The sequence below is a fragment of the Nipponia nippon genome, unplaced genomic scaffold (assembly GCF_047370975.1).
Source record: "Nipponia nippon isolate SJK-2023a ecotype South Korea unplaced genomic scaffold, ASM4737097v1 scaffold_9, whole genome shotgun sequence".
Taxonomy (NCBI): domain Eukaryota; kingdom Metazoa; phylum Chordata; class Aves; order Pelecaniformes; family Threskiornithidae; genus Nipponia; species Nipponia nippon.
This window is the reverse complement of record NW_028262413.1, coordinates 43,823,739-43,844,732: the sequence shown is the minus strand read 5'-3', so window position 1 is coordinate 43,844,732 and position 20,994 is coordinate 43,823,739. Positions and strand designations below refer to the sequence as shown.

At 47.8% G+C, this 20,994-nt stretch overlaps 1 protein-coding gene and 1 long non-coding RNA gene across 13 annotated transcripts in view; one reads left to right on the top strand and one right to left on the bottom strand.

The window, feature by feature from the left end:
* Window positions 1-631: 631 nt before the first annotated feature.
* Window positions 632-14,807, bottom strand: NR2F2 (nuclear receptor subfamily 2 group F member 2). Of its 3 annotated transcripts, none has more exons than XM_009470053.2 (3): window positions 14,267-14,807; window positions 5,926-6,453; window positions 632-2,830 (listed from the first exon to the last, which is right to left on the bottom strand). In XM_009470053.2, exons 1-3 carry the CDS (start codon window positions 14,307-14,309, stop codon window positions 2,556-2,558), a joined length of 846 nt encoding a protein of 281 aa, XP_009468328.1. In that variant the 5' UTR covers window positions 14,310-14,807; the 3' UTR covers window positions 632-2,555. The 3 variants fall into 3 exon arrangements, with proteins under 3 accessions (XP_009468328.1, XP_087599483.1, XP_009468326.1); XM_087743357.1 differs by lacking the exon at window positions 14,267-14,807 and adding an exon at window positions 9,238-9,673; XM_009470051.2 differs by lacking the exon at window positions 14,267-14,807 and adding an exon at window positions 8,256-9,672.
* Window positions 13,458-20,994, top strand: part of LOC148050304 (uncharacterized) — a 58,936-nt gene continuing 51,399 nt past the window's right edge. For all 10 annotated transcript variants that reach the window (XR_015701265.1, XR_015701266.1, XR_015701269.1 and 7 more), the window contains exon 1: window positions 13,458-13,596. This is a non-coding gene — a long non-coding RNA (uncharacterized LOC148050304). The remainder of the gene's footprint in view (window positions 13,597-20,994) is intronic.

Here is a 20,994-nt window from a genome sequence, read left to right as displayed (position 1 = left end):
CAGATGTAAAACTCTGCTCAAATTCACAGTCATACGCCCCTCAGCCCCCAGTACAGATGTGTCTAACTGGAACACACTAAAGATCAGGGTTTAATCGACTTTACAGAATGATCTCTCTCCCTCCCTCTCCCCCTTTTTGTGAAACCACAACATGGTGTAGTTACGTGTGGTAAAAAGGGAGAGGGGGAAGCCTCAGACAAGAACAAAATTGCAAGCTTTCACATACAAAGCATCTGCCATAGACCAAGGGGAGGGCGGGTGGGGGGAGAGAGAGAGAAAAAAAAAAATGACACGCACACACACAAAACAAAATATCAACCCCTCGCAAAACCACATCATCTTGCCTTCCTTCAGCTTTTGGGTTTTTTGCCTGCTCGGGATAGCACTACATTCCCAAATGGTGTCTCGGATCCTACGCCACTCGCCCAGGCAGGTCGCCACCGCATCAGTGGGAGCTGTGCCTCTGCGAGGGCTGCAAGAGAGGGCCCTGTGGCTACACAGGAAAGATGCATGTACGCCTACGCACGTATGTATGCAAGTATACATACAGACATATATCCCATATGTAAAAGATAGAGATGACCTGTGGTCATGCTTTCACAGTCTAAGGTAAAAAAAATCCACTTGAGAGTATATATACATTAAAAACCGACTCCTCAGTGCTAGAAGCTAAAGCCACTCCATTTGAAGACCTCTCAATGACAACGATAGATGGCAACTACGGAGTATTATAAAAAATCACACATACTTAAAGAAAACTCATTGCAAACAACTGACCTATATTTACAATACTGCTATTACCTTGCTTGAACGATCTTGTGCGCGTATGTCGGACATTTACAAAAGATTTTTCGCCCCATTCTGATCATAAAATAGATACTGATCTCCAGATTTCTAATACTTTTTCACAACAATACCTTTCCTACGCAGGCACTTAAGTGTGACAAAAATAAGGGCCTTTTTTTTCCAGAAAATCCATTTTTAATTAACAGGAGGATTAGATGAATGGGGGTTGATGGTTTACCATTTCAGCATAGGACTTCCTAAAACCAGCGATAAACCACGAACTTAAGTCCTCCACCCCCATCCCGGAATTAAACAGGTAAATACACTACAATACATCTGCTACAAACTTACTGTGACAAGTAAACAAATCAATCGCCTATGGACTTAAATGACTGCAAACTAGAGAGAAGTAAGGTGGTTTCTGAAAGACATTTATGACAGCCAAACAAGTTTCAGATATCAAATAATATTTTAATTTCTGAATACTTTCAATTTTCCTTGGAATATAACACACAAAGACTCGACCAAACAGTTCAGTTATTATAACTTTTACAGTATACAGAAATGTTGCACTTAAAAAAAAAACCTTCAGTTTTTTTAAACACAAAACTGTAAACTCTAAGATACTGAATCAATCACGTTATCTATAAGTGCCAACAGTGTTATTTTGTCATGCTGATTTCAATGGTATTTTTTAAAAAGGGAAAATATCAACAATTATTATAATACAAAGGGCTTGCAAATATACAAACAGATAGAGGAGTTTAATAACAATTCATGATGAACTATGTGGAACCCAATTCAAATTACAAAAGTTCACTTTGCTTGTTTGTTTGTTTGTTTTTTAAATCAAAACCGTAGTGTGTCTTGGACACGAATTCCTTCTACCTAGAATAAATCCCCACAGTTCATTTTCTGTCCGAAATACCAAAAAACCTAGATCTGGGGGTAGTTATATGACACGTGTGGTTCATTCGGGTCTCTATAATTATAGCTCTCTCAGCTTCAAGCTAGATTTTGGGTCACCACCTTAAGTGCGCTTCCATCATTGTGTTGTTGAGGTTTTTTTTTCTCTTTTCCTTTCTTCCTATGATACTTTCGTGGACTCAGTTTTAATTCTTTCAGAACATATATTTTAAGGATACACAGGTTTTTTTTTTTTTTTAAAGAAGCCAAGGTTATATCAAAAATTATTATAGAACCACAGAATAAACTGGTTTGAAACCAGAAAAATACAAAAAAGAACAGCTATAGGTACATAGACACATAGGACAATTAATAATTTGGAAAAAAAAGACTTACTTTCTTCCGTTCTGCTAATTTTCTCCAAATTTCCTTTAAATGCACTTTAAGCGAGATTTTTTAAAAAGTTTACCCCAAAAAAAAGAAAAAAAAGAAGAAAAAAGAAAAAGCCCACCATCGTTTCTTTTCTTCTTCTTTCTCTTTTTTCTTTCTTTCTTTTTTCTTTCTCTCTTTTTTATTTTTTACAAAAAATGATAAGTAGCAAGTTTTTTTTTCTGAACGACACGGGAGTTTTTAATGCATTCTGTAAAAGTTCATTTGACAGTCTCTTTTTTTAATTCACAGTCCATTAATTTTTTCCTGTCTTCTCTTAGCAAACTTGTAACATCCTTTTACATCCTTTCTTAGCAGAAGGAAATTTAAGAAACAACCAGAACCCAAATGTCATTTGCTTTCCTTTCACTCTCTTTCATCTCCCTTCTCAATTTTTAATTTTTTTAAAATTTTTTTTTTCTGTCTCGAATATTTTATTGAATGGACATATAAGGCCAGTTAAAACTGCTGCCAGACAGTAACATATCCCTGATTAGGGTTTCTATGGGGGTTTTACCTACCAAACGGACGAAAAACAATTGCTCTATGACAGAAGAGGAGACAGTGCGAAGGGAGGGGAGACGTAGTAATAGCTTCCCGAATCGTGTTGGCTGGTTGGGATACTGGCTCCTAACATACTCTTCCAAAGCACACTGTGACTTCTCCTGTAAACTTTCAACATGGGCTACATCAGAGAGACCACAGGCATCTAGAAGAAAGTGTATTAAAAAAAAAAAAAAAAAAGAAAAAGAAAGAAAAGAAAAAAAGAAAACAATCATCAGATTAAAAAGTTGTTGTGTGTGGGGTTTTTTTTTTTAATTTTTAATTTGATTTTTTTTTTTTATTGCTAGAATTAAGTGTAGATCGTGCGCCATCATCTCGCCCCCCCAGGGTTTAAGTAGGTTTTACCAAAAGGGACAATCTCTCTCTTTCTGTGGATGCGTGTGGGTGTTTGTATTTCTCTCTGTTCTGGAGGGTCTCCTTTAGGATTGAGAATCTCCAGGATTCGAGATTTCTAACGGCACGACAGACCTGAGGGGTTGACAAGGAGGTGCTGGCCAAGCGTAATTTCGTATATCTATATTTTTAGGGGGAAAGGCTGGGGGGGCGGGGAAGGCTGGAGTCCAAAGGGGGGAAAGGGAGCCACTATTTCTCTCTCTCCCCCCCCCCCCCCGCCTTAGAAAATAATTGGGGAGAGGCTAACCATGTGATGAGAAGGAATACTAATAGCAGTGATAGAAATCCTAATAATAATAAAAAACTGGCCCAGCCAAAGATAATGGCGCCCCGGATCCAGCAACAGATTCTCCCCCAAAGAAGACAACGCGTTTTTCTTCAGTCTTTGAAACTGATTTAAGTGGCCCTTTAAAACTGATCTTGTCAGTTTAGCCTATTCAGAGGCAGCCATGCAAACTGTGATCTCTCTGTTCATTTGAGCTGTTTCTTTTCCCCCCTCTTTTCTTTTCTCTTTCTTTCTTCCCCCCCCTCCACTCCCCCCTCTTTTTTTTCCTCTTCTTCTTCTTTTTAAACCTAAAGGCCCTTACAAGAAGAAAACTCCCTGATAGGGTCTGGACATTTTTTTTTCTTTTTTTTCCTGATACGCTAAAATACAATAAGTTCCCTTTAAATCAGAGACGTCTGTGCTGAAAGAGCACAGGTTGTGACCTGACCTCCCTGTGGCTTTCCTAGGCACAGGGCTAACACATGCATATTCTGCGAGTCATTAGAACCCAGATTTATTTTTTTTCTCTTAAAAGAGGCTGCAGCAAATATTATATGCATCTACGTGCGTCTGCTTTACATCAGGGAGTGTTATTGGGGTGCTGCAGAAGCTGCATGCATCACCCTGTTTTTTTGCATGCGGCTATCTTCCCCAGAATCAGATAACAAGAAACGTTTATCTAGTTGAGAGGCAATTTACACGCCAGGCCTCACATTTTGAAAATAGTAGTAAATTAAACAGTTACGACAGGATCGGACGATTGTTTTCTCAGAAGGCTAAAAAAAAAAAAAAAGGGAAAAAAAAAAAAAAGTGATTTGGGAGAAAAGGCAGGATTGGAAATAAACTCCTGGGTGTGGGTGTGAGCTGGCCAGGGGCTGGGGAGGGATGTGAGCGTGTGTGGGATCCTCGCTCAGTGTTTGAGCGAGGGAGAGGAAAATGCATCCCAGAAAACGACAGGCAAATAAAATAAGCACCCCACTGCCCACTCGGGATCCCTGTCGCCCTGTGGCTAGATGCGCCCTGCTCATTGATCACCTTAGGACTGTAGCGCCAGGAATTTGGGGGGGGGGAGGGAAAAAAAAAAAAAAAAAAAGAGAAGTTTTTAATGTGTAAAGCAATAATATATAAAAGGAAGTTTAGGTCACGACCCAGAACCTGGACAAAGTCCAGAAAATGACTTCGTTCCCCAGACCCCCTTTAACACAACAAGGAACGGATTGTGAGCCCTTCTTTTCCCACATAAACTACATTTTTTTCCTGTTTCCTGATATCAGGCTTTAAAAAACTCCGATGAGTAATTATTTTACAGGTCCTGCTTCCATTCATATGTTTATCGCGTGGCCACTTTCCCAAGCTTTCAAGTGAGTTACAGAAGAAATATATGTATTTTTAAACTTAATCCCAAAACTTCTAGGGCTCCAGCACATTGGGTTGCCGATGCAGCCTTAAAGTTAGCAATCTGAGATAACGTATTGCACAAATTAGCGAGCAAATTTTTTTTTCCTCAAGAAAAAAAAAAAAATTTAGCCTCCAGAGTTAATATCAGGTTTATTACTCACCCAGGTTAAACTCTAGTGCAAGCTAATTAGATTTCACAACGCACTCAATTATTGCTTTATAACTCATGCACTACTTCTAGGCAGCAAAAGTTGACACATATTTTTCCCCCCCTCGCTTTGATTATCTAAGAAACACCTCGAGGTCTTTTCCTCGGGAGAGGCATGGTTGTGCCACCCCGGAATTACACTGCGGAGCGACAGCTTCAGTCTCCTCTTACTTTTTCCCTACTAACCCTCTCTACTTATGGTAATGGTCTTTTCGCACCCGCTACTCGCTTTGGACTCTGCAGTTCCTGCTGGGTACAAATGCAAACTTTTCCCCTTAGCTTAAATGACACAGAACTGCTCATTGCCACATTCTCTTTAAATCAGAGACAGCTCTTTGGAAAGTTGATTTATTTTATTTTATGGGATGGCAGGGAACATATTTTAAACTCAGCTTTGCGCATTTAACTTTTTTTTTTTAATTCAATTTTTAATCCTGCAGGGCTTTTTTCCCTTCCTGGCTGCCCATAAAATGATCCTCTTTTTAAAGTGGTTTCACTGATAGGACGACTTGTATTTAACAACATCAAACAGATTTTGCTGCTGTTCGGATGCGTGTCATTAAATGCAACAACCCAGAGCTATACTGTTAAATAAAATATTATTTTCAATGGGAAAAGCGCAGTCTCTCGTGGCGAATGGGTGCCTCTCCCCGAGCCCCCTCTTCCCCCATCCCCAGCGTTCTTCAGCTAGGGTTGGGGTGTGTTTTGGTTGCCTTTTTGTATGTGTGTGTGTGATTTATTTTTTTTATTTTTTTTTTTTTAAATTTTTTTGCACTCCCTCAAAGACGGGATGCGCAGATCCGAGGCCCTGAAGGGGAGACCACAGGGCACCATTTCCTAAAAGGAAAGAGACCGCGCTGGTTCTCGGGGGGCAGGGAGCGGTGATGGGGTGCAGGCAATAACACTTTGCAAGAGCCAACAGTTCTCAGGGGGGGACGGGGGAAGGAAAAAGGAAGAGCAAAGAAATGCTGCCTACCTGAGGTGAAGAGGACTATGGCCTTTAAACAGCTATATTCTGCAGAGTCGACATGCAATGCTTTCAGTTTTTCTACTTGCTCTTGGAAGATTCGTATGTGGTCCATAAAGGCGACCACTCGGTCAGCAGACATTGGCGAAGCGTGGAGGCCCGCAGCTGCCAGGAGCGGAGCGACGTGGAGGGGCATGGAGCACTGGGCAGCGTTGAGGACAAATAACTCGCTCCAGGTCAGCCTCAGAAGGGCCACCTGGTCTGTGATCTGGAGGTCTGGGAAGAAGGGGATATTCCTGGCCCACTCCACGGCGCTGAAGAGCATCCTAGCTGCCAGTTCACAAATGTTCTCGATGCCCATGATGTTGTTGGGTTGCATGCACTGACTGCCAAAGCGGGAGGTGGGGTAGGGCTCTGCTCTCAGAAGAAGGGAGATATATCCGGATAGGTAGGAATGGCAGTTGAGAGGGTCCCCGTTTGTCAAGGCGAACTGACCATGAGTTGGCTGTGTGGGTGGCATTCTGCCCCTCTGGACCGCTGCAGTAAATAAAGAAGAAACTACAGCTATTAATATCTGAATTGCGACCATCGGTTCAAATACAGCCTGCTTTGTGTGCTTGTGCGTGCGTGTGTGACACCGTACCAAGCCAGCTTAAGGGGGAACATGCATTTTTCCAGCCAGAGTTCAGCCCGTACCCGGTTTTAAGGCTCCGCAGTTCCCGGGTCTAGCAAAAGCAGCAATAAAAGCAGAGCAATGCTGTCGGCTCGGCCGGGACTGCCCGCAGGAGCCCGGGATCCTCACTTCCCAAAACACACCACCATTCAGTTATTTCCCCCCCACACCCCTCCACCGCCACCCCTCCTTCAAGAGGTGCGGGATACGTCTTTGTGTGCCCGGCTATTTTCCTTCATTACACCTAAACCAGCTTATTGACTTCAGGCTGGGGGAGCGGGATGGGGAGGTAGGGGGGGGAGAGGGAAGAAACACTTCAGTTCAAAATCCCCGGCGCTGGTCTGGTCCCACACGCGCTTCTCGCCCACTGAATATATTGGTGCTGCTGTTATTATAACCCCCCCCCCCCCCCCTTTATAAAAAATATCAAAGGAGGCGAGATCACCCCACAACATCCCCGGCAGAGTCCCCCGGCGAGGCTGGGGGCATTATCCAAAGGCACCTTCCTCAGCTGCCCATGGAAAGTGGGCCTTTCATTTTGTTAATAAATTTACACGGTGACAGCGAGAGAAAAAGGAGAGAGAAAAAGGGCTCAGAGGCAGAGAGACGGCAAGAAGGGAGAACGCCTAAAAATATGCTTGATTTATATTTGTTATCGCACGTCTTAGGAGGTTAGTTACTCTTGCAGAAACACAAAGAGGAGCCCAGCAAGTCCCAAGCCCCCTAACCCTTAACCTACATAGCGGCGTCCAGACACAGAGCACGCACTGGAAAACTGCAGGCTCACATTTCTCGGCTAATTTTATATCACAAAGACTCGACTTGCAGAGACCCGAGCACCCCACACTTACTTCTGGGCTGCTCCTTCCCCCCCCCCCCCGGCCCCCGGCCCCTTCTACCCCCTCCTGCCTCTCCCGGAGGGCCGAGAAAATCAGAGGAAGAAGAGAAAAGTGAGAAAATAACAATCGGGAAAGGCAGGCAGACGGCAATGTGTATATACACACACGCGCGGATATGTGTGTGTATATATATTTTTAAAGGAGGAAAAATCCGGCCGGGAATCCACAGTGGAGTGCTGTAGAGCCTCGGTAGGGTGAGTCCCATTGTAATAGTAATTTGAACCGCCTGTGTAAAATTGCAATCTAAGGCAGGGTGCTGGGGGATATATATGTGTGTGTGTGTGTGTGTGTGCATCTCGTGAGGCTCCCTGTGTGTGTACACACAGGCAGGGAGACACCCAGACAGACACACACCGAGCTGCTCGGGGGACGGGGGGTAAGGCTGAACATGCAGGAGGGAACATGAAGGAAAAGTAACCAGACGTCAGAATAATCATCTCGCTCCTAAGCAGCGTGAAACTAAAAATCCACTTCCAATAAACCTCCATCAGCAAAATCAAAACAAACACAAATCAATTACGAGTGCAGGAGAAAGCATGCAAGAGCCCCTGCCTCCCCTGCCCACCTCCCCAACACCTCTTTCTTTCATTACGAGAAAGTTTCTGCCTGTTTATTCGGAGGGGGAGGGAGGGAGGGGGAAAGGAGAGGTTCTGGCTGGGTTTGGGGAGGGAGGTGAAAAATAATAATAATTAAAAAAAGAAAAAAACCAAACCAAACCCAAAACGCAGCGAGTGAAAAAAATTGCAAAACAAATGAAATCCCAATACCTTCCCGTCTCATGCCAACTTTGAGGCATTTTTTGAGGCGGCAGTACTGACACTGATTGCGGTGGTGCTGGTCAATGGGACAGTTCCTGTTGGCACGACAAGTGTAGCTGAGATTCCTCCTTACACTCCGCTTGAAGAAACTCTTGCAACCCTCGCAGGTAAACTGGCCATAATGTTTGCCACTAGACTTGTCCCCACAAACCACACATTCAATGTGCTGCTGCTGCTGCTGTTTGTCTCCTTGGTTCTGCTGGCTTGGCGGGTTGGTCTGGGCTGGCGTACTGGGAGGGCCCCCGGGCCCCGGGGTCTGTGGGGTGTGCGGGGCCCCGGCCGGAGGTCCCTGCACCGGCGGGGCTTGCGAAGGCTGCGTTCCCTGAGCTCCGGGCACATCGTCCTGGGGGTCTCGCCACGCACCGACTACCATTGCCATATCTATTGGACACCGTTGCCAAACTTCCTGTTCCCCCTTTATTTTCAAAGTTTGTTTGCTTTGCTTTTCAGATCAGCTTTGCAGCAGTCTTTTTTTTTTCCTCCTCCCCTCTCTCTCTCTCTCTTCCCCCCTCTCTCTTTTGTTGTTTTGCTTTTTTTTTTTTTTTTTTTTTTTTTTCAGGAGGGTCGGGGTGGGGGGGATCTCCCGGTACCGGCGAAGGTGCAGAGGCACGGGGCGATGGAGGTGTGTGTGCGGGGGGGCGAGTTGCGAGTCGATTGTCTGGGCTCCAGGAGAGCAAAGTAAAGGGGTGGTGGGGGTGGGGGAGAGAGGGAGAGAGAGAGAGAGAGAGGAGGAAAAAAAAAAAAAAAATCTCTTCAAAGATCTCCCTCTCTCTCTCTTAGAGCTGATCTGCAGCAGAGTAGTTGAAGGAGGAGAGGCGGGTGTCTGGGGGCCAGGTCCAGGGAAGCTCGCAGTCAGCCATTCAGGAAAGCCATCAAAATAAGAATGAATAAAAGGTTAAAGATTACACACACAGCGGAAAAAAACACGCACAGCTGAGGAGACTTTTCTCGGCGCGGAGAGCGGACGGTCTCGCCGTAGTTTTTGGAAGTCCAGCTTGCAGCAGCAACATCAACTGCGATCGCTTTGTTTTTGTGGGCTCTTTTTTTTTTTTTTTCCTCCTCTTTCCTCCTCTCTCTCTCTCTCCTCTGTCTCTCCTCCCTCCTTCGCTCGCTTTAATTCTTCCTCTCCGCCGCTCCGCCCGGGCGCTGCTCTCTTTCTCTCTCTCTCTCTCCCTCTTTTTGGCTCGGGGGTGGGGGGGCTGGCTGTTGGGTTTTTTTTCCTCCTCCTCCTCCTCCTCTGGCTTTTTTATTATTATTATTATTGTTATTATTATTAATTATTATTATTGTGATTGTTTATTTGTTCCTCCTCTCCGTCCCCCGCCGCGCCGCGCTCCGCTCTGCCCCGCTCAAGCCGCTTCGCCGCTCCCGCCGCGCCGCGTCCCCGCCGCCGCCGCCGCCGCTCCCGCTCCCGCTCCCGCCGCCGCTCGGGTGCTGCCGCCGCCGCCGCCGCCGCCGCTGCCGCCGCCGCCGCCGCGCTGCCTTATGCTGCTTCTGCCGCCTCGCAAGTGGGCTCTCGCCTCCGCGCCGCCGGTGCTCACGGCGCGGGCGGGGGGAGGGGGGCCGCGGGGCGGGGGGGAGGGAAGGAGTCAACTCGCCAGCGCAGCGCCCAGCCAGCCAGGATGATAAAAGAGGGGAGCGGGAGGAGGAGGAGGAGGAGGAGGAGGAGGGGGAGGGGAGGAGGAGGAGGAGGAGGAGGAGGGAGAGAGGGAAGGATCATAACCCAGCGCGCAGCATCGCTCCTCGGGGTGGGGGGGAAGAGGGGAAAATCACCGCGGGGAGCGGCCCCCCCCCCCCCAAAAAAAAAAAAAAAAAAAAAGCGGCGGCGGCGGCGAGCGGGGCCCCCCGCGGCGGGGAGGGGCGGGGCGGGGCGGCGGGCGGCGCGTGGGCCGAGTGGCGAGCGCGCGCTCCCCGCCGGCCGCTCGCCCCGCCGGCGGGAGAGTGAACTTTGACACGGCTGCTGCAACTTAGCGCACGTTGCTATGGCGACCCAGCGCCTTATAAGGCAAACCGACCGGCGTTTGACTGGTCAAAAGCTCGCGCCCCGCCCCTCGGCCCTCATTGGACCGCGACGCCCTGCGCGGCCTGCCATGGCCGCCGCCGACGCCCGCGCGGTCCTAGAGGCAGCCGCCGCCACCGGGGCGTCCGTTCCCCCCCCCCCCCCCCGCCGCGCACGCCGCTCCCTCGCCGGCTCCGCGCTCCTCTCGCTCGTTGCGCCCAGCCCCGCTGCCCCCGGCGGGGCGAGGGGGTTAAGGCCAGCCCGGCGGGGGGGGGGGGGCGGAGCGCCGCCGCCTCACCTGGGGCCGCCCGCCGGGGCACGGCCTCGGGGTTCGCGGGTTGGGGGGGGGGGGGGCGGGCGAAAATCAGCAAATTGACGCTAAAATGCGTTAAAACTCCACGGAATGAAATAAACCCCGGCCCCGCCACCGTCCAGGGGAGGGGAGCGGCCGCCGCCAGGGGTAGGGCTCGCAGGTACGCGGGCTCCCGCCCGCCCGGGGTCCCGCCGCTGCCCTCGGCCGCGCTCCGGCGGCGGACCGGGCCGGCGGCACCTGCGCTCGCCCCGGCCGCCCCGTGCCCCGGCCGCCCGCGGGGCCCCGAGCCGTCCCCGGCGCTCCGGCAGCGGCCGCTCGCCCAGCCCCGCGTCCCCGGCGGGGTAACGGGGCATCGCCGCTCCTCCCGGCCGCTGCTCCCCGGGCGGGCGGCTCTTCCCCCGCCGCCCCGGGCAGCCGGCGGGCTGGGACCGGGACCGGGCTTTCCCAGACGGCACCGTCTGCCCCTTCCCCTTAGCACGGTGGTGGAAAAAAACCCGCAACGCCGCTCCGCAGAGGGTGACCCGCGTGTCTTTTCCCTCGCAGCCTCCATGGCATCGCTGTAACGCGGCGCATCGCCACCCCTTGAACTTTATTTTGGGGGTTTTGCGGGGGGTTTGGGTTTTTTTTGGCTCACACGTACCCTGACACGGTAACACAACCTCTGCGCTGTAGCGGGAGCACCACTACAGAGGTAACCGATCTAAGTACGCGGGGACAGTTGTTTATTGCCCGCTGAATATAGACACCGGCCGGCGGAACGGGGACTCCGAGTTCATCTCCCAGTGAAAATGGCCAAAAGACACTCGAAGAGGCGAGAAGGGACGGAGAGATAAAACAGAAAAGCTGTTAAAATAGACAGATACGTGCCCGGCCGGGCAGTTCCTCCTCTGCAAAGACACGCGTGTCCGTTCCCTCGCATTTGAGCCGGTGACCGAGCGCGGACGCGGGGAGCCAGACCTGGGCACAGCTCTCCAAAGGATTAATTGCCCCTCACCTCCTCGCACACACTTTTTCACGTTGCCACATGCACACCCCCTTCTGCCGCAGAAATAATATATGTGGCTAAAGCCGCAGGTGCCGAGATGATTGGAAAGTTGTAAAAAGCACCTAGACTTGCCAGTGTCCTGCTTAGAAACCTGGTGTGTTAAGACCCCACGAACGAAGATGTACTGCGGCTCAATTTCAAAGGCATTGCAGCATTCCCATTGATCCCGACGGAGGAAAAATAACCTTTCTCCGAAACAGGGACCAGGAGGGACTGGGAAAGCCAGGAGGTGGGAAAGGAATCTTTCCCCGTTAAAATGTGGGGAACTGCTTTATGATTTCCAAATAACCCAGAGCCGAGGAGGTCACCTTTCGGGGAGGGTGGGAGAAGGTGGGGGGTTCAAAATGCAGAATAGTCACAGATTGTTGCTGATGTTGAATTTCCTGAGGAAAAAAAAAAAAAAAAAAAAGCACCCAACCCAACAACCCAACACCAACCTTTCCTGTCTCGAATCTGACAAAGTAAACAGGATTAATTCACCATATGAAAAAACATTAATGCCGTCTTAACAAACGCAGAAATCAGAAGAGAAAGCGGTTTTAACAGGACGTACAATATTAATAGTTTGAACGTATGATCGTAAAAATGAAAAGCCATTGATACACGCTTAAAAGCCGCCGTATACGCTGATTGCTCAAGCATTAATGAAGAATGCCCCAGATTAACTATTTGCTCTTCGAGGGATGCAGCAATATAACTATCTATTAGCACCATTAGATGCTTTGCTATTTATTTGAAAACACCCCTGCGAGTGGGCTGAGGCAGAACAGATGAATGTAAAAATGAACTGCAGCTAATTTCGCTAAATAACCCTCGAAACCTGAGCGCCTCGCAAAGAAGGGGGAGATTCTCAACTGTCCTTCCCCGAGCCTAATGACAATAGAAAAGCTGTTTTAAAAGTAAGACCGTATTGGTTTTCCAAATAAACAAATGCATCCCTCCTGCCATTTTACTGCAGATGTAAATTTATTTTAATGAGAGGGAGTGGAAGGATTTATTTTGCTAAAATAGAGTTGGAGATAGAGCCGGTGTAAATCTTTAGGTTTTAAAAAAGAGGAGGAAGGAGGGGGAAGCTGCTTTCCTGGCAGAAAGCTGCCTAACAGTCCTCTAATTCTTTCTAGATTAAATCGCAATATGAATACAGCATCGAACAAATACCGAGTTTCGCTCTGAACTCAGTGGAAAGCAGTTACGTCTAACAGAATTCAATGAATTCCTCTTCTCCCTCAATGTAGTATGTGTGTGTTTTTCTCTTCCACCACACTGAAGTTCCATGAATAGGGAAAGTGGCTCCTATTGTGTGCCTCTGAACTTCCAAGTCAATGCAATTTTTAACCACTGGCTTGTGGTACTTTGAAAATCACCAGGGGCTGTCAGAGTTGGGTCCTCTGAAAAATTTACAGTGCTAAATCAGAGCATATGCTGTGAGAGAGGAAAAAAAATTGCTTAAGATTGGAGCAAGTACAGTATCTGGCTGCCCCCTAGTGTAAGTCTCTTATCTGCCTAAAATTCAACTTTAAAAGAAAAGGATCTCTTAAAGGGAAACGACTTTTGGCTCACGTATGCATACGAGAATGAAACTTCTGTACATTTTAATCTGATTAATTCCTAAGGATTTAAAATTAATTGGCTTGGGCACTCCTAGACCGGACTATAAGGTTTCTGCATCAGGGTTTCTGCGAGCGCTGTACTGAATAGGTATTTTTAAGGGATGATGGTAAGGGATGGGGGGGGGGGGGGGGGGATGATCCTGTTTTGTGATTTTTTTTTTTTTAAACGAGGAACCGTGCCTCGCATGCTGTTGTCAGAGCAAAATACTTTTGCTGCTTAAAGTCAGATCTACGGCTTTTGCAATGATACTTAAAAAAAAAAAAAAAAAGGATAAATAATTGCCTTAAAGCCTCAGCCGAACTGCCAACCACACCTTCGGATGGTGAGTATATTCCAGCTTCTTTCCATTGTACTTGCTTAGCCAGGGAAGGGACCGGAGGGGGAGAGGGGATCTCAGCGCTATACCTTCACCACCGACCTCTTTTTTTTTTTTTTTTTTTTTTTTTCCTCCTCTCTCTCTCTCTCCTTTCCCCTAAATAAATGCTGCCAGCTGCACACGGCGACACAATTCCGGGCAGTTTAATACCTATCACTTAAGTTCAGAGGCTCGTCCCCCCCTCCGCAGCCTCCCGAGCGGGCGGCTCCGCCGCTGCCCCCCGGGCAGCCCGGGCAGGGGAGGCTGCCGGCGGGCTCTGCCTCCCGGCCGCTCCTCGGGCAACGACTTTGAGGCGCTTTGCCTCGCCTCGGACCTGGAAGCCGATGCCGGTCGTTGGGTTTGTTCGCTTGTTTGTTTGTTTGCTGCTTGCTTTATTTAGCTAAAGGACGTGCTAACTGATGGTGCTGCAATTACACATACTTGGGTCTCCCCCCCTCCCCTCTTCCCCTCCTTAGAGCAACCCACGTAACCTTAGAAACGATCGTTTAAGACGTACGTTAGCTAACATTTGCTTTTTTGGATTTTTTGTTTTCCTTAAAAGAGAAACACAAGAATCACAACACATTGCCCGAAAAAAGTGTCAAAGAAGAAGAAAAAAAACTATAAGTAAACATACCAAAACCATATTTGCCTTGTTCAAGGTCCCAAATCGCTTGCATCTTCCTTTTTCTACCTCTCCTTTAGTTTGGCAGGTGAAACAAACAAACAAAAAAAATAATCAGACCGCTGTTTGCCCCCCAGAAAGATGTGCGTTGGGTAATTAAAGAGAAGTCTCCTTCTTGGTGTTTATCTAAGCGATTGTGCAAACTGATAAAAAAAAAAAAAAGTAAGAAAAAAAAAAAAAGTAAAGTTACAGCCTTCAGGGGGGAAAAAAAAAGGAGGCAAGGTGAAGGGAATGGATTTCCCACAACCTAAAGGGAAGTGCTTTCGATGTATTATTAGCGATCAGCCTTGGGAGAGAGGAAAAAAAAAAATCCTGAACACACTCTAACTTTACACAGACAAGATTTCAGGGGGGGCTTTGTACATAGCTGCTTAGGAATGTGCGCCTCGCCTTTAAGAAAAAATCCCCAAGCCCAAGGTAGGAGATGTCTTTGAGTGATCCTTGTCTCTCATTTCATTCCTTAGAAGGAAGAGCGTCTCGCTACACCTTGTTTGGAGCTGGAAAGGCGAGACTTAAAAAAAAAAAAAAAAAGAAAAAATATTCACAACCCACCCTTCCAATTGGGGAGAAAAAAAAATAAGAGAGGGAAATCTCCTAACTTAATGACTGTGGGGGTAGGATGGATGCGACCGATTTCAGCCCCCCCCTTTCCCACCTCCCCCCTCCCCGGCAGGGGAAAAAAAAAAAAAAAGGAAAAAAAAAAAAGCCAACCGCAAACAACTACAGGCTGAACTATCAACACATGCACCGAAGGGGAAAAAATATATAGTGTCCTGTGTAGGGTCGGCAGGGAACGCAAGCACACGCTAAAGCAAGTTGGGAAAGAATCCGAGCTAATCAGCAATCTCTTTCTCTCTCTCTCCTTCTCTCCCTCTCCCCCTCTCTCTCTCTTTCACTGCCCCTGAGATCCCAGCTCGAAAGAGGTACTCCACATTTTTTCATTACCAAAAATCCGTTGCAATAATCATTTGTTGCTAATTGAAACCCTTGGAGACATTTTTCCCCACCCCCCTTCACAAACATGGCAACTTTTAGACATGGGAAGCACGTTTAGTTTTATTTTATTAAAAAAAAAAAACAAAAAAAACGGTTAGGAGGAGACTGAATCTTTCACCCACGAGCAATATCAGCTCGTCAGTCCCCTTCCCCGGGGGGGGAACGGGACCCCAGTACAGTGAGGGCTTGGGAAAGTTTGGAATACATTATACCGCCTTTGGCAGGAGAATACTCTCCAACTAATGGATTCCTGCTCCTTTTTGTGTGTGTGTGTATCAGTGTGGGGGGTTTCTGGAAAGAGGGGTGGTGGTCGTGGTGGTGGGGAGCCGAGCTTTTATTTTAAGCAACTGTTAGGGTAAGAAGTGTGTCATACTTGACAAATGGAACAAACGCTCTTCCATTTCTTGCTTGTCCTTGCCTTAAAACAGGAATTAAGTTAACCACAGTGCTGCATGTTAATTGCATGTTTACTGGGCTAATGAAAATTACAAAAGGGTTTTGCCACCTCGATCGGTGATGAAAAAGTATGAAGGCGATTGTCATTGCAGCCTTCGGGGAGGGCCGGGGCGGGGAGGGGGGGCCGGGCACCAACAATATTGATCAGAAGAAGGATAAATCTTTTAACTGCTCGTTAATACCATAAATATGGTCTACACAAGTTTCCACTCTTGTTAGGTCTAATCAGTACATGGAAGATGGAGACATAGCCCACTTGAATGAATTTTTATTATTGCCAGAGGGGTCCTGGCATCTGTGGGCTCTCTCCCCTCTTCACTTTGCAGCCCTCCCCCCCCCCCCAGCTCCAAAATCCTCCCTTGCAGAGGAGCATCGTGAAGGTGTGCAGACAGCACAGGACACAAATTCAAGCTTTTCATCCTTTCTCCCCCTTTCCACATGCTGCTTTTCTGTAAAGCTGAACGGGTCGTGGTGGGGAAAGCCTAAAGGGGGGAGCCCCCCCGCACCCCCCCTCCCCGTTTATTCTTGAGACCCGTGGATGAAAGGATGACCTAGGAATTCAGTTCGATGATAAACCATTTTCGTGCTTGAAAACAAACTGCCAAATTAAACCTAAATGGAAAGAGCAGTGGGAAAGGTAGTAGGAGCAGGGCATTTCGAGATATCCCCCCCCCACACCTCTCCGAAAGGGATTGTTTGGCAAAAGGAGGAGGGAAAGGCAATTAAATAGACTAAAGATGATTTAAATCCCAACCAAAAATAATTCCAGGGAGAAGTTTCCCCCCTCCGGTGTTGCCCAGCCCTGGATTTGAAAACTTTGGCCCAACTTGCGGCGATAGCTACAACTTTGCTCCGCAGGGGTCAGAGGTGAGGGCTATTTTAACCCTAAAAGCCTGCGAGTGACCAAGGTTGAGGCTGGGCTCGCAGCACTAATAGCCATAATTACCTCCTCCCCTTCCAGGGACATTCCTCGCAGCAGCAGTGTTAGACGCCGAATTGAAGAAAATCCTGGAGTTGAACATATCTTGGGGGGTAAATAACAGCAATATGAAGGAATTTCAGAGCTCTCCCTTTTCCTTGGGGGGATTGAAGCCTTTTTTTTTTTTTTCCTTCCTTTTTTTTTTCCTCCTTTTTTTCCCCCTTGCCAGCATTCCCAAGGCGCTGGGTCTTTGTCTTAGAAGGAATGGAGTGTCTGAATGGTGTGAAAGGGACAGAGAGGGTCGCTTCAAATCGATTTTACTTGTCCTCTCTGTCTTTTCGGATCAACGCCCTTCAATGGACACATAGGTGCTCTTTCAACCAAAAACTTGTGCAACATTTTCTGCCTGTATTGGTGCTAAATACAATAAATGCTGGGCAGATTTTTTTTCTTTCTTTCCAAAGCAGAAAGCACCCTAATTAAATTGTTTTATAGGGACAGTCAAGACAGACCAATTAAGTATGCATTAGTATAAAGATATATTCGAGAGATAAGCGCTCTGTAGGAGCCCTGCCTAGGCAAGGTGTGTAAAGTGTCCTCTCGAAGAGAGGCTGTAAGCAGGGTTTCATATGGATTTTTCCCCTCCATTGCCTCCTATACTGGAGTAACGGACTGAATAAGTTAGCGAAAAGCCATTAGTGAAAGTGGTTTCTAAACAGAGTTAACAGGTGGATGTAGCTGGTTTTAGATTTGAATAAGAGTCGCACATCTATAATACACAGCCATATGCTTATGCAGCACGTATGCGTGCAATGTACATTTGCAGAGGTAAACGCCTTCGCCCTACAGCTTATGTGCAAAGGCACAGACACGGAAATAAAATAAATAGCTGGGCACTTCTGCAGGCTACAGCACACGAAGTGAGTAAGCAGACACACACGTTGCGGATAGGACTGGGTAGCTATTGTGTATAGGCACCCACCCTGCATCAAAGCCAGAGGCAGGCACACGAGGCGTAGCTGCCTCGGCGGGGTGTGCTGCACAGGCGTCTCACCGGGGAGCGGCGGGCACTCGGCGCACACTCCTGGGGTAATTACCAGTGGAAATATTTCCTATTCGAGGCATAGGCTTTCCCAGGAGTGAAAGAACAGATCAGGATAAAACATACACATACACACGCGAACTTCTCTTTCTGTCCATTTTATCACCCTGGGAAAGCTCTCGTGTATGGTTAACCACAGGAACTGGGCTTTAAGCTCCTCTCAATTTCCACTATTTTTTTTTTTTTTCTTTCACTGCAGATTTTCCGTGTCGTTCAAAAAAACCCCCCTAAACAGACAAACAAACAAAAACGCCATCAGCCCCCAGCCCTGCCTCAGCCTGACCCTGGGGCAGGCAGGGCTGCGGGGCGCGGTGAGGAGGAGCAGGGAGGTGGGCTGGGAGCTGCTGGGGCACCCTCCATCCCTGGGCACTTGGCTACTCACCCGCCGAGGCAGAGCTGTGGGAGCCAGTCCAGTGCCCGGAGATGCTGCAGGGTGGGACCGGGGAATCGCCTCTCTGTCGTGACATCGCACGGCAGAGACAGGACGGGGTTTTGCTGGAGGGGCCGGGGAAGAGGGGACAGAGGGGTACAGGGATGCGGAGCAACCGTGCGACGGCTGCCCGCTTTGATATTCATTTTCTAGCAGCGCTTTGGATGCGTTAGCCCATCAAAGAGAGATGGGAGACGGGGAAGAATGAGCCATTCCTTGCTTAGGTGCTTTAATGTCACGGTAAACAGGTTAGAAACAGACGTTTTTTAAAGGCTCAATTTCTCTTTACTGGTTACCTTCGAGGCTAAATCATAACAGACTGTATGGGGGGCAAAGAATTCATCTAAAGGAGATCTCAGCAAGTCACTACCCGGACAATAGTCCACCTCCTGTTGGGCTGCGTATTGATCAGGAGAGGAGCTGAAGATGTCGCCACACTAAATATTTACTGATCACACACAAATAGCCGGGACTTGAACGATTTTCTCCTGTGAGGAGAGCAGAGAGAGAAGGGTAAATCATTTTATTAGTGTGTATAAAGCAAAGAGCACACTCTGGCTTGGAGTGTTTTAAGATGTGTCTTCAGCTGGATGAAAAGAGTTAGGGAAATCGATATGGAGTGATTAGACGAGCCAGTCGTGTCAAAGAGAGAGGCTGTGAATTTCATGGATTTGGTTATACCGGGAGGGGGAAAATATATCGAGAGATTAAAGGGAGGAACCCATTGTAGCAGAGCCAATGAAAAAATAATATCTAATCAGACCCGGCAAAGGTAGGGACGGGATAAGACCCACATTTCTAAAGAATCGCATCAGCCAGGGAGGGATCAGGGACACACATGAAAGAGGCAAACGGGGGGAGAGCAGGCGAGTAGGAGCCTAGAAATGCTACAGAGCAAATCCAGGAGAGGCAGAGAAAAGTCGCCTCTGTGGAGCAATGCTGAGGCACCACGAAAATGGGGACAAAAGACCCAGGAGCCAGGGGAAGGCGAGGGCTGGCGTAAACGGGCGCCTGGCTTCGAGGTGAAGTTGAGGGGTCCCCAGCCCCGGGTGCCCAGCAGGCAGGGAGGTCTCTGGCAGCAGAAGCGAGGGCTCATCCAGCTCAGATGCGAGGGGTTTAAATCCTTATCCTGCAAGTTTGTTCTCCCCTCTCCTTCCCCTAGCCCCCCCAAGCAAATGTGGTGAGTAAAATGGATTTTAGCGTTTAACCACCTCATTTTATCCACGTAATGACAAGGCTCGTAATATGTAATCTACAGATTACTGCCATTCGAGGGTGACCACAAGTGGCATAAAAAAAATAATCAGCATTTCTGCAAATGACAAAATGGCTAAAACCAGCCCGTGCTCTAAGTATTGACGTTGGGGAGTTGCTGCTGCAGGATTTTGTCGGTCGTAGGGAGCAACTCAGCCGTGGCTCAGGTACGGCCCCGGGGTGTCCCGGCGGATTAAAGAAAACTTTGCTGGAGACAAGCAAATGCCTAAGTGCCAAAGGGCAGAAAGCTGGGAGCAGGGCAGGGCTCTGCCAAGCGGCGTTAAAATACATGCTTTAGGGATGCTCGGGAGTTTTTTTTTTCTTTTTCTTTTTTTTTTTTTTTTTCTGGCTCGAATCACTGGTGTTTGGGCCGTGTTCAAGCGCTACCTTCTCTCTGTGTGTTTTTCTTCAGCAGAAAATAGGATGCGACTGCAGAGAACGAAGTCAAAGGAGCGAGAGAAAGTTTGAGCCGCACTTTAAATGATGCTGATTGCTGGGAGGGAGGAAAGACATCTAAAGCTAGGAACCGAGGAGTAGAACTGATGTGAAAACAGCTTTTCACTTCTCCTCCAAGTGCTAATTTTGCTACTGTAAACAAACACTGAAGTTAGAAACAGCTGCAAATAGCCTGCCGGGCACTCAGGGCTCAGGGACGGGGGGAGAAATGACTTTTGTTCATCTCTCGGGCGGAATTTCACCCGAGAACTTTGCTTTCTCCCGATATCAGCGACTGATGCTGTTTTCAGTTCTGGAGAAGTGTGTGTGTGTGGGAAATATGGGCATATCAAGCGCATTATTGTGAAGCTATAGAGTGCAGGCAGCTCGGCTGGATCACTAATGCAACAGGAAACCTCGGGATAGACTCAGCCTAATTAACAGTTTTCCATAGCTGAAGCGATTTTTAAGAATCCCTATGGATTAGCTCAATATGTTCAGGTGTGAGGCTACGAGGGCCTATAACTCCTTTCACTATAATCTTATAACCTCCTTACCTAATTCCTTAGATTGCAGATAGGAAGAGTCTGACCCTGGAGGTCGTAAAGAGCTTGGTTTCATTAACCCTTCCCTCCCCAGCGCTGCTCCAAGGTTAACTGCGCTAGGCTGTGTGCTTGGGGGAGGGAGGGCAGAAGAAAGGGATTTGCAAGAGGGGTCGATCCGACGAGGGGCAAGGCTTAAAATGATTTCTGCTCCCTTCATTCCCTTCCCTTGAGCCAAAGGAAAAATGGAAATGGAAAGGGAACTTTTCTCTTTCCTATGCACTGGGAGGTGCATAAATGTACGGATATTTGTGAGACAATTCATTCCCTTTACACCATTTCAGAGGTTAGTTTTTTTTTTTTATTTTTTTTTTTTTTTAAACGTGGAGGAAAGGAAACATTCTAGAAACGTTGGATATTGCAAAAAGCAAAGCAATCTCCATCTTTAGGACCAGCAGCAATCTCTTGAGCTTCTTGTCCATAGCAGAGCTGTAATCTTTAAAGAAAAAAAAAAATCTAGAAAAGCTTCTCAGACTGTATTTGCCT